Source organism: Pyrgilauda ruficollis, unplaced genomic scaffold, assembly GCF_017590135.1.
Source record: "Pyrgilauda ruficollis isolate IOZ18807 unplaced genomic scaffold, ASM1759013v1 scaffold43, whole genome shotgun sequence".
Classification (NCBI taxonomy): domain Eukaryota; kingdom Metazoa; phylum Chordata; class Aves; order Passeriformes; family Passeridae; genus Pyrgilauda; species Pyrgilauda ruficollis.
The window spans coordinates 3,981,296-3,996,063 of NW_024525823.1; the positions used below are offsets into that span (position 1 = coordinate 3,981,296).

General features: G+C 36.0%; 1 protein-coding gene across 1 annotated transcript in view; it reads right to left on the reverse strand.

Moving 5' to 3' along the window:
- Nucleotides 1–14,768, reverse strand: part of ASCC3 (activating signal cointegrator 1 complex subunit 3) — a 250,236-nt gene that overhangs the window by 203,125 nt on the left and 32,343 nt on the right. Inside the window, exons 5-8 of the mRNA XM_041478050.1 lie at nucleotides 7,599–7,719; nucleotides 4,626–4,833; nucleotides 3,751–3,892; nucleotides 3,062–3,187 (exon numbers count right to left, since the gene is read on the reverse strand). Coding sequence (XP_041333984.1) covers nucleotides 3,062–3,187; nucleotides 3,751–3,892; nucleotides 4,626–4,833; nucleotides 7,599–7,719 — 597 coding nt within the window. The remainder of the gene's footprint in view (nucleotides 1–3,061; nucleotides 3,188–3,750; nucleotides 3,893–4,625; nucleotides 4,834–7,598; nucleotides 7,720–14,768) is intronic.

Here is a 14,768-nt window from a genome sequence, read left to right on the forward strand (position 1 = left end):
GGTCAGTGCATTTGAGTTTCATCTTAGCACCTGTGCTCTTTCAGGCAGTGATTTCACTAATGACGAAGTCATAAACTTTTTAGGAAAGCTCTGACCCTTTGCAAGGAGGCCCTAACTAAACTAAATACTTACTTTGAAAATAGCAGCCGTAAGATTTCAGATAATATAGTACTAAAACTAGCTTAAATGTGTTATTTCTTCACTGTGGAGTGCGGTGGCAGATGCATCCTGGCTACACTGCCAATCCTATAAAAAAGAACCCCGAGTTAATGTCTGTCCTAGTCTAAGGCATTGCTGCTGCCTTTGGTGTTGGTTCATAGAGGTTTTGCCATTTTGCCTTATACTTCTGCATAAGGAACTATCAAAAAAGGAAGCATATGAATATTTAAAACGTGGTTAATATGTGGTTTGTTAGAATTAGTGTCTAGAGGAATACATTTCTCTCATCTCTTCTCAACCTGTGTTTACAGGAAATAAGAAAATCTAAGTCTTAACTAATACTTTAAATCATTTAAAATGCAAGATTACTTCCAACTTATATGATGCAGAGCTTTAACTTCTGGCCGATAGTTCAAAATAGAAATGAACTCCTTATGAACTCAGTTCTGACCTTAGGAGTTTCGAAGCTGAAATGCAATGGTGTATTCTGAAATAAACGTTACACAGTCAAATACTCTCCCCAAACTGCTCACAATGTGAGCAAAATCACATAGCTCATGAGAAACAGATGAAGAGTTCTTAAAATTATTTTTGTGCAAATGAAAACATACAGAATAAAAAGAAAGGGAAAAATATTTAAATTTTTTAATACCATCAGGATTTCCCCCAGAGAATGGCAAGTGTTTATAAAGCTCAATATATAATACTCAAAACCCCAGCAACAATAAATGGCATGGCTGTTCTGAGCCTTTTTTCTCCTGTGGATTATGGGTTGCATGTATATTGACTTGTTAAACAGGCTGAGTACCTTTATGCCTAAACTAAATGTCTTACATCAAAACCCTACCACTAATGGCACCTCATAGTAGTAAACGGCAGCAGAACTGTCAACTTCCTCATGATGCCTTTAGAAGTTCCCAGCCATGAAATATCTAGGTATGTTTACTGTCATCTCTACTCCTTGACCACCTACTCAAATTTTAGATAATCCTGCAAAAATATCCATACAGAGATACAACAGAGCTATTTTATGAGAACCGATACATGTAGAGAAACACCTGAAAATCATTATTTTTCTACTTTTGCTTACACTACTTAATCCAAAATAAAACATTGACAGAAAATCTTCATGCTCTCTAAACTGACTCCAGTTAATTGGCAAAAATTTGAAACACCAAACAAGGTGTTTCTGAGCTTAGAGATTTAAAACAGCCATGCAGAGAAAACAAAAAGAAAATAATTTTGCCCTAACAAAGATACATCTTGACAATGTATGCCTTAACTTACACATTGGGAGTTCCAGCCTATTTTAGCTCCTTGATAAAAAATTTCTATTTAACAAATTTCAAATCTATGAGTCTCATTACTGAAATCAAGAAACTGAGAAGTTCTACATCTGGACAAACTTCATAAAATTGGCATCTGTTGTCGCAAATCAATACTAGAGTTGGGGGCAGGAATTACATACATGTGTGTTCAAACAATCAAAATTGTTTTTGTTGTTGACACTTCTATTTGATCTCATGTAATAAGAATCATATCAAAGAATAAAGTTCTGAAGATTGTTTCTATTTCAAAATTTCACTGTAAAACTGAAAAGCAGACCTCTTGATTATACACAAGCTACCAAATATAATTACTTATTAAATTTGCACAACTTATCAATTTTTAAACATTTATTTTAAATATTATATGTGCAAAAATCAGCAAACTATTCATTTTAGATAGGTATTTTTCTGTCTGAACCATATTTTTTCTGAAATCACTTACTGCCTTTTGAAATATTGGTACTTCTTCCAAAACGTTTACAGATTAGTAGGTAGTATTTAGCTGAGGAAAAAGACATTTTATTGCAGAAAGCTGAATACTGTCATATAAAATGACAATAGCTGCAGTTTCTGTATTTTTCAATCTGGTTAAGGGCTGTCAGTCAATTCATAAACACAACATTAGGTACAGTCACCTAAGCAGAAAAGAATAGATTCAGATTCTAAAACTGTCTTCTGTTTTGAAGGAGTTAAATCTTTATTCAGCCCAGTAAAGTGCCGTGCACATATTCTCATTTCCTACTTTCCCAGAGAGAAGAAGGTGGAAAAAATGTATCCATGTTATATGCTGCAGAACTAAGAGACATAAAACTTTCCCTGTACACAGAGCTTGCTTTTTATGTCTCTGTTCAAATCAATACCAAATCTTCTACTTTTCAATAGATTTGACATATACAACTAGGAGTAAAAAGGTACCTGTGATGGAGTACTGCAAGTTCTAAACTGTAAATAACAAACAAGAAATTTAGTTACCTTACCTCAGCTTTTTCACCATTTTAAATCAGTAAAAGTTGAAACGTAACATTTGTTTTACCTCCATTTTTCCTCTCTGCTCTTTACTTTCTATCATCAAAGCACATTTTGAGATGACTTTGCACCCCACACATTCTCTAACACCACATTCAACACCCCTGAACTGCATCAGACAATGAGACTGGTGCAGAATAGTGCTGTGTAGTCAGAAGCCAACTTGTACAGGTCAAGGTACAGAAGCTCAGGCTCACTTTCTCCTGTGATCTTCAGAAGAGAACAGAATCACTGTAATACTTTCATTTCAGTGATTCAGATCACAGCTCAAACCCATAAATAACTGAAAATGTAATGCCAAAGGAATGGAGAACTGCAACTCATGAACAAATAGTTCAGATCAGCAATTCCTTGAATCTGAGTCAACATGAAAGGGATTATATCACTGCACTACGTTCCCCAATAAATATTCTTCAAATTAGCAGTGAAGAAATTAACTGTCTGCATTCACCTATCACATATCACTGGAAAAACTGGTAATATTCCCAGTTAAATTTTGGTAATACAAAGTAAAAACTAATTTAATATTTTTGAAATGGTATACTCACCTCATCTAAGTCTTTAATATAAACAATTTTCTCTTCAATACCAATAGGCATTGGTTCACTATGGGGGATCTTCACCTCTTCATACATTTTATTATTTTCTCGCTGAACTGACTCTGGTAAGAACACCTAAAAGTGCATTACAGGAAAATTAATTAAAAGTATGAAAACAGAAAGTGTCATTATGCATAACTCACTTTGAACAATGCTTTATCACTTTCCTCCAAAAAATGAATCTAAACCAAAAGCAGATCTCATTCAGCCTCTTTGTAGATAGAACTGAACCCCCCAAATGGAAAATAATCAGTTTTACTACTCAGAAAATAGTCCCAAAACCCCAAAAAAGATAATTCTGTTTTATTAAATTTCAGAATCCATTAGGTCTAGAATTCCATAAAGCATTTATTTTGTTAAAGCCAGTTCAAAGGTATCCAAAAGAAAGAAAAATAGAATCTTAAGAATTTAAATGACCCTGGAACTAAAAGCAAGTCCATAAGTTGAAAATTATATTATTTTTTCCAGAGTCGAAATAAAAATAGGATATCTCAAAGCATTTAAAACCCTCTGCAAAGAAACACTGCTTCATACACTGGATTCCAAGAAGGAGGAGACTAAGGGAACAAAGGGAACCCTGCTGCACATTACTCATGGGGAAAGATGCACTGTTCAAGAAGGGTCATGCACCAACATACCTTTGCACCCCCAATGAATGCTGATGTTTTCATAGCTTCAGCTCGGGAATCATAGACATGTGGATAGTGAATTTTTTCGATGCTGATCTCTCTCTGTCTACCTAGGACTGGCATACTTCGAGCATTCAGAAGCGCTAGTTCTCTGTGAGCAGAAAAATACCTGCAGTAATTCTGCCCATTTCAGGCTGCCATCACAAAAACTGAGCATGGTATATTAAAGTCAGAGCAAGATTTGAGGAAATGAAAGAAAAAAAATTTACTGTGTTATTCTCTGGCACTAGTTAGACCAAAACCTTAAAACACGTGGTTTAGATAAAATTCAGAAGTGCAATCCAACAAGTGCAAGGCTTTCCTGAAAGCAGTTTTGACTCTTTTTAAGCAACACAGCAACACAATTTCACAGTTAGATACAAGTCTCACTATATTTTTCTCAATACAAAATACAACAGCTTATTTGCTCCTTATTCTCTCCCTCCTCTACTCCTCCCACTACCTTCTAGCTGTCAACTTGGAAAATAGTACCCATTAATCTTGAGAGAGAAAAAGAAAGATAGTTCTGATAGATTTAGTACAGACTTCATAAATCCTAAGCAAGTAGTGTGCATACAGGAACTAAGAAAGATAGCCTACCCCACTAATCTGCAATTCCAGCCCACAGAGATGAGATCAAGAAGATTCTCATTAAGCAAATCACTGCTTTCTTTCCTGAAAATTAGGTTTTCATATTAAAAAAAATTCTACGCTTGTAATAAAACGTGACTTGAAGTCAGAATCACCTAATCACCAAAGCAAACTAAAAGAAAATAAACCGTTATGATGTTATGTTGAAGTAGCAATTACAACAGAAGCATTTCTCAACTTTTGGGATTTATTACCTTTGCATCCGCAGCTCTTTGGGATCAAAGCACATTTGTCCTTCTCCAGAACCTTCTCCGTCTTCCACAGCTTGTTTTTCTTTTCTGGCATTTCGTTTTTCTTCCCGACGATATTGCTTCATTAACAACTTTTCTTGTTCAGACTGAATTGTGACTTGACAACCATAATTTGGTTTAGCATTTTCTCCTATAAACTTCTTGCACTGTTCTGCAATATCATAAAAGACATGCATCTCCATAAGTACTGGATTCCACCTTTTTTCCCCAGTTTCATTCTAAAGGTTTGGGGTTTTGATGTTTGGTTTTATGCTTGTTTTGGGGGGAGGGGGGGCTGTGTGTGCATCTGTGAGTGTATTGTGTGCTTAAAAATAGTTGAGCTTTATGTAGACTTTATGTACAGCAGTTGGCCTCAAGATGTCTAAAAGCACCACAGGTCATGTCTCAAAGGCAGGACATCTAAAATACACTTAATCCCAAAGCAAGGGGATGGACTACCAGCAAAAGGAAGGACATTTTTTGTTTTCTGTGTTTATAACAACCTCATCTACAGTGGAAATGCCACTTTGCCTCTTATCACTTCTCTTACATACATGCGCTGATAAGCAGGATGGTGTGACAACAGATTAAACAGGGTGATTTTTTTTAAACAACCTCTTCACATAACAATTAGTGTATATATACTAGATAACACGACTGTATTGAAAGCATACTCACAATGCAATTTCCCTGAACAAGTGAGGAAATCTATCCTACTCTATACAATCACAAGGATTCCTTCCTTTTATGTCAATAAGCAGCAGAATTATCAAGAAGAATCAGAACCACAGAACAATTACAGTAAACAATAAATCCAGGGGAGCAGGAAACCCAAAAAAGCTCAGTTACATTCACCTTTCTGAGATCAGTGCTGGCTAAAACTGAAGACACAACCAAGTCTTTTATACACAACAGGCTGGGAGAGATTTGTTTTCATTTTAACAATATTGGTGGTTTAAAATGTCATTTTTCAAAATTCTGCAAACAGATTATTAGTTTATATAGGGTTGACTGAATATTAAATACTTAACTCAGTTATGTTTCATATGTTCTTCTGCAGCCAAACTCTGAAGTGAAAAACTTGAAAACCTTTTTTCATCAAATAAACCCACTTGACTGACACTTTGAACAATTTGTGCTGCTTAGTTTTCACCTACAGCAACAGTGAAACTCCTACATCTCACAGCATGCATACTGGATAAGGCAACAATAACTCCTTGAAGAGCATTGAAAAAATTCTAATAAACTGCCAGAATGTCCACACTAATACCATCATGTCTGCAGCTTTAACTCTCTCTCTCTCGTATCAAAAGGGGACAACAACGGATGCAATTTCCTGACCAAATTTAATTCAGACTGAACACACCAGGGCAAAGAATATGTTACTTGATTTGTCTGATAAACACAACAATCAGCTTTACTTTCATGGAAGTAAATTACATAAGCAATAGTCAAATAACACAGCATGGTACAAAAAAGCAGTACATGTACAGTTTCTTGACTTGTGCTAGTTTTTTAAAGGCACAAATTACTCAACATTGACTAAATTTCTGCAGACAGAAATTAGTCCCTTTCCCAAGTGAAATTTTGGAAAGATAAGACTTCCCCATTAGAAATATCATTTTGTTCAACTTAAAAAGAATAAATCCTTATTAAAATTGAAATACTGAACTCAGAGCCAAGAGCATCTTCAGTCTCAGAGAAAATACTCTGAATATCACTGACTTTTTTATCAGAGTTAAAGAAGGATTCTCTCATCAGTGAAAAAAGCATCAAATGAGTTAACACTTGTCTATTGTCTGAAAAACATAACATTGAAAATATTCTTCCTCCACATTCTAGCAGAAATTACTGTGATAGATTTTACTGATGGCATAATGAAGAGTAATTTCATAAAAGCTTCCAAAATACTAATTCTGCTAAGTGAGAAGAAAATACTCCTGTAACTAAACTCTGTACATAGGAGAAAATGTATTAATTCAATTTCTACTGACTGTACTTTAATATTTTATTTGATGACCTAAGAAGGGAAAGCTATCAGGACAGAAAGCCTTGTCATATAGCAAGACATTCATCTTTGAAATCATGAACAGGTAAAACTAACAGTTGTCCTGATGAGTTTAGACTAACCATTAGCAAGATATGAACTTCTAAACACTTGCTTATGTAACATTTCCTTGAAGACAAGCATTAAAAAGGGGTCACTTGCATTTTAAAATTACTGTGGAGATACATAAGTCCACCATTACTGGCTCTATTCACACTTTTCTGACTCCATATGCTGTGAACATGCAATGGGCTGCATGGTGCTATGTCCATGTAAGATTTATCCCAAGTCACAACCCATATGCTATCAGATTTATTTTTGTCAGAGAAGAAAGTAATAGGACTTGTTTTAAAACAACAATCTATAAAACTTATTTAAAAATAATTACTGGTGGAGACATATATTAACTTATAAAAGCAAAAATGACAGTACAAAACCTGAATTCCTTTTTTACCCCCTCTCACTTCTTCATGCTTAAGTTTGACTCTATTATTTTCAGAAATGCTTGTTACTGTGCTTTTCTTCCCCAAGGCCTACATTAGATGATAGTACAAAGTAGAGAGGAAGCAGGAAAGCAAATGAGGAATAATAGAAGATCAGATTATTTCCAGAGTAATCCATTAAAACAGGAAAAGTGCAACTGTTGATACATTCAAAATTTGCACATGCCCACAGGCAGTTGAAAACTAAATAAATATATGCAATCTATATTTGTTTCTTCTGTATAATCAGACTTTCTTTGTTTAAGCCCAGAAATACATTCCTCCATTGTCTCCTGGAATTTTTTTGCTTGTTTTTTAATTACACATGGACAGGACTACTGTTGGAAATAGAACAGTTAGAAACCTACTTTTTATCTGATTTGGAGCAAAAATTTTGTAGTCACTTACCTTGGAGAGCCTGGAACCTGTTATCATTTGGACAAGTCAAAGATCTTTCCAGAATCAGAGATCTGTTCTGTAGCAGTTTCTCTATGAGCTCAAAACCTTCAGGGCCTAGCAGTTCAAATAACTACAAAGAAAATAAAGTCATAAGTCATATCTGAATGTACATACATTTTTTAATAGGACTGCATTATTTCTATCCTTGGCAACATCATATCTGTTCACAATATCTAACAAATTAATGAATTTCACCTCCCAGTAATTCAGTCCAAAAGGTGTAATTTCTAATACCAGGTTCTCTATTAGAAAAAGGGAGAATTACAGAAATTTTCAGCTGGAAATATTTAAAGATCTGTGAATCTTGTCTCTTAAGTAAAACTTACTTTCTCCTGGGGATTCCTATATAAAATTTAACTCTTCTCAAGACTAAACTTTACATGTCTTTATGGTTATTTATATATGCTGTACATTTACTTCTCCATAATCCATGCAGATGAATCAAGAGAACCAATGCTTTCTCATGAAAGCCGGGTATGTAGGAAGTTATTCCCTTTATAGTCAACAGGAGGTGTAGCCTAGTACATTTTCAAAGGATCTTCCTACCAAAAAAAAAAAAATCATAGATGTGGAGTACAGCAGGAATATGAAGAAACATTTAAGATGACACTACTACTGACTGCAGTACCTGTACATATAATCTTGTATGTAATTTGAACACATGATGTAAGTGATGAACACCAGAAGAGAATTCTGTACCACTAAATGGTATTTTGGCCCAATGATATTCTTACTCAAATGATTCTCTTGTAGCAGGTTAGACAAACATAGTTCTCTATTTAAAGTTTCATTTTCCACATAATACTGTGTTTTAATAGAAAAAGAAAAAAAAACTCAAAACATTAAAAGTACTTTCATCTCTATCTTATCTGTAATTATTTTGTCAAAAAATCAAAGCATTACAGTAAGCAGTAAGTTACTCAAAACACATTCTTGATTTTTAATACTGTTCAAAACAATTTTTTCTCCATTTTTTTCTATTTCCAAAACGGAAAACAGGGCAGTTTCTCCTTACTGCTTTTTAAAATTGCTGCTAATATTATCCACAGAACTTCAGGAATCTGGTAAGAATAAAATGTATAATGTACTTTGATGTGATGTTCTATGAAAGAGTAAGACTTTGGCACTGTAGGATTCAAGCATTTCTGTTCTAACTATAAAAGGAGAGAGAGATCTCTTACTGTCCTGTATTTAATTTGCCAGCTCCTTAACAAAGAATTTTTCTGTGGCTCTCTATGACTACTGTCCTTGGGGAATAACTTGAAATAACTTTATGTTGCCTCTTCAAGTATTTGCAAAATTCTGAACAGTGCCAATGGCATCAAATCAATGATCCCTTTTTTTCAGGCCAATCTGTACTTCATAATACAAGCTGTCATTTAAAAATAAGAGAGGGGAAAAAAAGGAAAAAGTGTTACTTCAGGCCCTCAGGGGTTTCTAGGAAAACATAAGGTTTATGCAAATTAGTACAGTGATGGTGCAGTTTGCAGAGACCATGAACTAACAGCTGAAAGGTGTAAAATCTTGTATTTCTTTCATTAGAGTAACCAGTGATGGCAAGCTGGAGAAGCAGTCTCCAGGAAAAGTAAAATAAGACAATTCAATAAATGTGTACAAATAGAAGATTTTCAAAATGAACAAACTGCAAAAATATACAACAGGGGAACTGCTGGTCAGACATCAATTCTGCTGTCAGGGATCTCAAGCTATGATGGATTTCCCTTTATCCAGCCTTCACTAGCACTCATCATGAATTCTTCTATTTTGCACAGCTCTTTACTGTCACTTTACAGATACATTTTAACTAATATTATCTAAAGCTATAAGATGACCTTGTTTTTACATTTCAAAAGAAAGTGGCAATTTAGTACTGGTAAATTTGATGAGGTATTTTCCAGGGTCAAATACTTAAGAGAGGGAGGGAAAAATAATCACTGGAACAGCGAGAAAATAAATGTATTTGAAATAGCTTAATTGTATAAAGAACTGAACACAAACTTGTCTCGACTTAGCTAATGATTTCTTGACTGTGAAATACCAGCCACACCGGGAAATGAAATTCTTTCAATTCAACCAGATCTGGGCTCAAACACTGGTCACTGATATTTTTTTGGGTAATTTTTACATCAACGTAATTTTTAAATCAAGGTAATTTCTCATCAAGGCAGCAGACACAATGTAAGCACATTCTGACTTAGCATGTTACCCCCCCAAAATGCCCAAACTCAAACTCGCACCACCACCATCACCATCAGAAAACAAATAACACACTAGCTCTAAAACATCTAATGTGTATCTCTATCTCTGCACAGGATTCCTAAACATCTCTCTCACTGGAAGTTGTTAAGAACAATCTAGAAAAGCATCAATCAGAAGGATGGTATTTGCTGGGAAAATAGGTAACACCCTTTTTTTGGAACGGGACAATGTTTTCCCCCTCCCGTTTTCCCAATCTATTCTGAAACAAAAACCATCCATATCGTACTCTTTACCCAGTAAGAACAGCAGAATCTCACAAAGAAGCAGCAATGTTACACAATACATTCTACTTCATGGTCAGAGATCATGAAGCAAAACCTCCAGCCCCAGTGAGACAGGGGCCCAAGGGAAGAGCACCAAGGTGAAATTGGACATCCCGCTCTCCAGCCATCCTACCAGTCAGAGAGAGCAAAACCCATACAATACTACACACCAGACTCTGCAACACCTGTGTGGTGAAAGTCACTCCATTTTGCCTTCTTGATGGGTGGACAGAGATTCATTTGCTACCAGCAGTTTAAGAGCTGGCTTGATCACCTAATTAACCTTGTTCTTCCTGAATATAAAGGAGGCTTTCAGGACATTTTAAACAGCTAAGACAGTCTAAGCTCATTGCTCAAGAATGAGGGGGACAAGCAAAAGAATACAGAAGATCAGAAGCAATGACCTGTTCTTATTGACAAGATGTCTCCCACGCTCACCAGAAGCCTGCCAGAGCTCATGGGTGGAAAACAACGATTGAGAGCTAAACCAAGCAGAAGTACTGAGAGACAGAGAATAAGTTACACAGCAAGATCTGTCACCACCTACCACTGATGCAGTAATACTGACAATGCTAGAAGTTTGCAAAGACCAGAAATAACTAAACTTGAGAACTTGCAAGACCAAAATATTATTAATATTCATATTTGTTCATACTGTAGGAGTAATCCATTGCTTTGTAATTAAGGTATTAATAACTATCACAGAATGCTGCGTTTTAAAGCACAATTCTTTACCTTATCATTTTTTGATGCTTATGAAAACATGTCCATGCAGGAGGCTTATTTCTATTAAAATCAGAGCAGGATAATGAGAAGTAAAATAAGCCCTTAAAAACCTTCTCCCCACCCCTCTCTCCTTCCCAGCTCTACCTTCTCCCCCAGTGGTGCAGGGAGACACGGAATGGGGGTTATGGTCAGTTCATCACCCTGGGCAGTTTCTCCCACTGCTCAGGGAGAGGAGTCCTTTTCCTGCTGCACCATGGGGTCCCTCCTATGGGAGACAGCTCTCCCTGAACTTCTCCAGTCTGAGTCCATTCCACAGGCAACAGCCCCCCTTAAACTGCTGCGATGTGGGTCACTCTTCCACAAAGTGAAGTCTTTCAAGGACAGGCTGAGTTCCCCACGGGGTCAGAAGTCCTACCAAAAAACCTGCTCCAGCATGGGCTTCTCTCTCCATGGGTCTGCAGGTCCCTGCCAGGAGCCAAGTGCATGACAACTTTTCATCTTCTTAGATACATTATCACAGAGGCACTACCACCATTTCTATCTGGCCTAGCCTTGATCCACAGCACATCCATCTTTGGCTCTACCAGTCATGGGAGAAGCTTCTAGCAGCTTCTCAAAGAAGCCACCCTTGAAGCACCCCCCGCTAGCAAGGCTTGGCCATGTAAACCCAATCCACCAGGGTAGGCACTAGCATTTCAGATTTGATATGTTATTATATATTCTGGCCTGAATAATCAACACCCAAGACTCTGTGAGCAGGCAAAGGAATCTGGTAAATATTCATAGTTGACTTTCTATTAAGTTATAATGAGATAAACTAGACAGTGGTCAACAGATGGAGAGGCTGTGTGTCAATCAGCAGTTTCTTGAATCCCAGCCAAATTATTACACTCCTTGAAGTCAGTAATAGATTGTGCCCAAAAGGCAGCCCTGACTGCTTTCACTAACAAAGGTCCCACATGACTTCAGCTACTACTCTGTAATCATGAAGACATGAAGAGTGATATATATGGTCACTGATATTTTTTGGGTAATTTTTACATTTCATTTTATGTGCTTAATATCTGGAAAAAAGCATATTGAGTAATCAATGTAGGAACAAAAGGACAAGATGTGTCATATTGCATTAAAAAGGTGAGGCAAGGTCCCCATGCAAATGATTTCTCCTGAATATATGCTAGCTCTATGGAAAAGGCAAGGAGGCAGACAGAAGTCTTACATTTAGACAGCAATCTATCTGCTAGAGTTCCCAGAAAGGAGTTGAACCCCAGTGAGACACGTGACATAGCAAATTTTTTCAGGTAAAGCTCAGCCATAAAAAAGTACATCTTTATGTTCAAGACTGGAACAAGATTTTACTCTGAATGTTAAATAGGTACTATTCTCTTTTCATTTCTATAAAGTATAATTTACAAGGAGCTTTGGAGGTCCTCAAATATGAGGCACGGAACTGTGAGTAATACTTTGACATCATAAACTATCTGCCATCACAAGGGCATTTTCTTGACTTCTACATCTTCCCTGAGGTAGCAAAGAGCCCTATAAATCTCAGAAAATATTTTGTTTTACAAGTGCACACAAAAATAGACTATGAACAGTCCTTGTACCTCGCTTGAGTCTTAGTACTGTTCTACAGCAATAAATGAAACAGAAACCCAAATTCAGCCAATCAGCGGCTATCCTCTGTACTTTTATAGCCTAACAGCAGGTTTTGGTTAGTCCCACCTACACAATTAACTGCTACCCCTGCATTTTGTGGCTTGTTTGCAGATGATATTGCTTTACAAGGCACAGTTTTCAAACAGCTGTGGAAGAATAATCACCATAGCAAGATCTCAAGTTTCTTCTGTCCTAGTAGCTCTGAATCAACTGAAATGATTGCTTCATTAAAAAAAAATATAGGGTAAATAGAACATTTTTCTTGGGCTACAGGCTTATTGGAAAAGCTGTCTGGATATAGTACCTAGTATACTGGTTAAAAAGATTCAGTAACAAAAACAAGGACATTGAAGATAGAGGGTTTTTTAAATATAAAAAAACCAACACAATCTTTATGGATGTAATACATACACTGCTAATTACTGCTGTGCTGAAGAGACTATTATCCCCTTTAACAATCACAGACTATAGAAGAACACTTGGTTTAAAACCAAATCTCAGATGTTTTGTCTTTTCATGCTTCTTACAGGTTGATTAAAATGAGACAAGCCAGATAAACCATGATTTCCTACCATTCTTGTTAATAACAGGTATTAAGTGTATAAGAAAGTAATTCAGCTCACAGATCTGCTTTCCTTTTTTTAAAGCCTGGCTTTTCTGAATAAAACACCTATTACATTTAGTCCGCCTATACAGAAATGATCTTCCAGCCCTACAAACCACCTAGGAGACTCAGCAGTCTAGGCAAGCTCAGCTTAACTGCAGCGGTCTCACAACAAACAGAACAGTAACCAGACACTTCAAGCCCTCTTAAGACAAGTTGCTGATAACCTACGTATATGCACAATGCTTTTCTGATGGCAGTTCCTCTACACAGAGGCTGGAGGACTCTCACATGGCAATCTCACTGAGCACAGGAATCAGATAAGGCAGAACAAGCAAATATTCTAAGGAACCAGGAGCCTGGCTCTCAGGCAGCTTTCAGTCCAATGACATCAGCTTCAAGAGGATGAATCAAGTTACTCCTTCTTATCAGAGAGGTCTTGAAGATCTGTCTGTTAGTTAGCTTTGAATTTTTAGATTTTACTACCAGTTGGCAATTAGAAGAAAATGATTAGCTAAATAAAATTTAGAAATAGGCAGATTTTAAAAAAGCAGCAAAATTGCAGGAATTCCCCCAACACACTTTGAATTTTACTTATACGATAGAAGAAGCCTGAGTAAGGAAGCTGATGAAAAAGTTTTCATTGGGAAAGACATCTGAACAAAGATAATGAAGGTGTAATTAATTCTTACTCAACATTCAACTTTTGCTTACTTTTCCCATTACTGCATTTGCAGTCCAACAAAAACTGATGGAAATCTGGTCTTCAGTATGGGACACATTTGTAGTCCAGGAGTACAACAAAGACATGGCCAATTACTCTTTTAAATACCATCTCTCCTCAGCATATTGGGATTATGCTCTATTTTTATGTATTTCTGTATCCACAGATGACTACACAATTTTACTCCAACTAGCATTTCCACTAGTAAAAATATATGAATCACAGCAAGGAAAATTTCAAAAATTGTATTAAAAAATCAAAACAAATGTCTTAGAAGTCTCAGCCTACAGGTTCAAGGCTTCTTTTAAGCAATTTTACAGTTAAAACACTGATATTTATCAGTTACAGGAAGAAAAAAGTGTTTTTCTTATAATAAGACCTAAAAACCACACTATCAATTGAAAGTGTAAATATTGCTTAATAGGCCTAAAATTATTTATTTGACTATCAGTTTTGATTACATATAATTCTTTACTATTTGTCTTATAATAAAAAAATAGCACAATCTGTCACAGCATAATTCGAATTTGATGAAAATCCTCCACTAGGCTCCTTGTGCAAATCCTAAAACTGCCTACCACAGCTGAAAAAGAGACAAGTACAAAAACACAAATCATAGAAAATTTTCTCAATATTTTTACATGAAAATAAGTAGACTGGAGAGATCACCATCACTATCATCAATATTTTAATAGAGACTAATTAGAAACGTAGACAGATACACTTATTTTGAAAATTTCAAATACATAGCTACAAGGCAACTTCCACCAGCTTATTCACCCTGATGACTTTGCCAATTAGAAATAATGTCAAACAGCAGCTACAACCAGCAGTGTAATGACTTGCCTTATGAAAAGAAACTCTGAAGACAAATTGAAATGTAG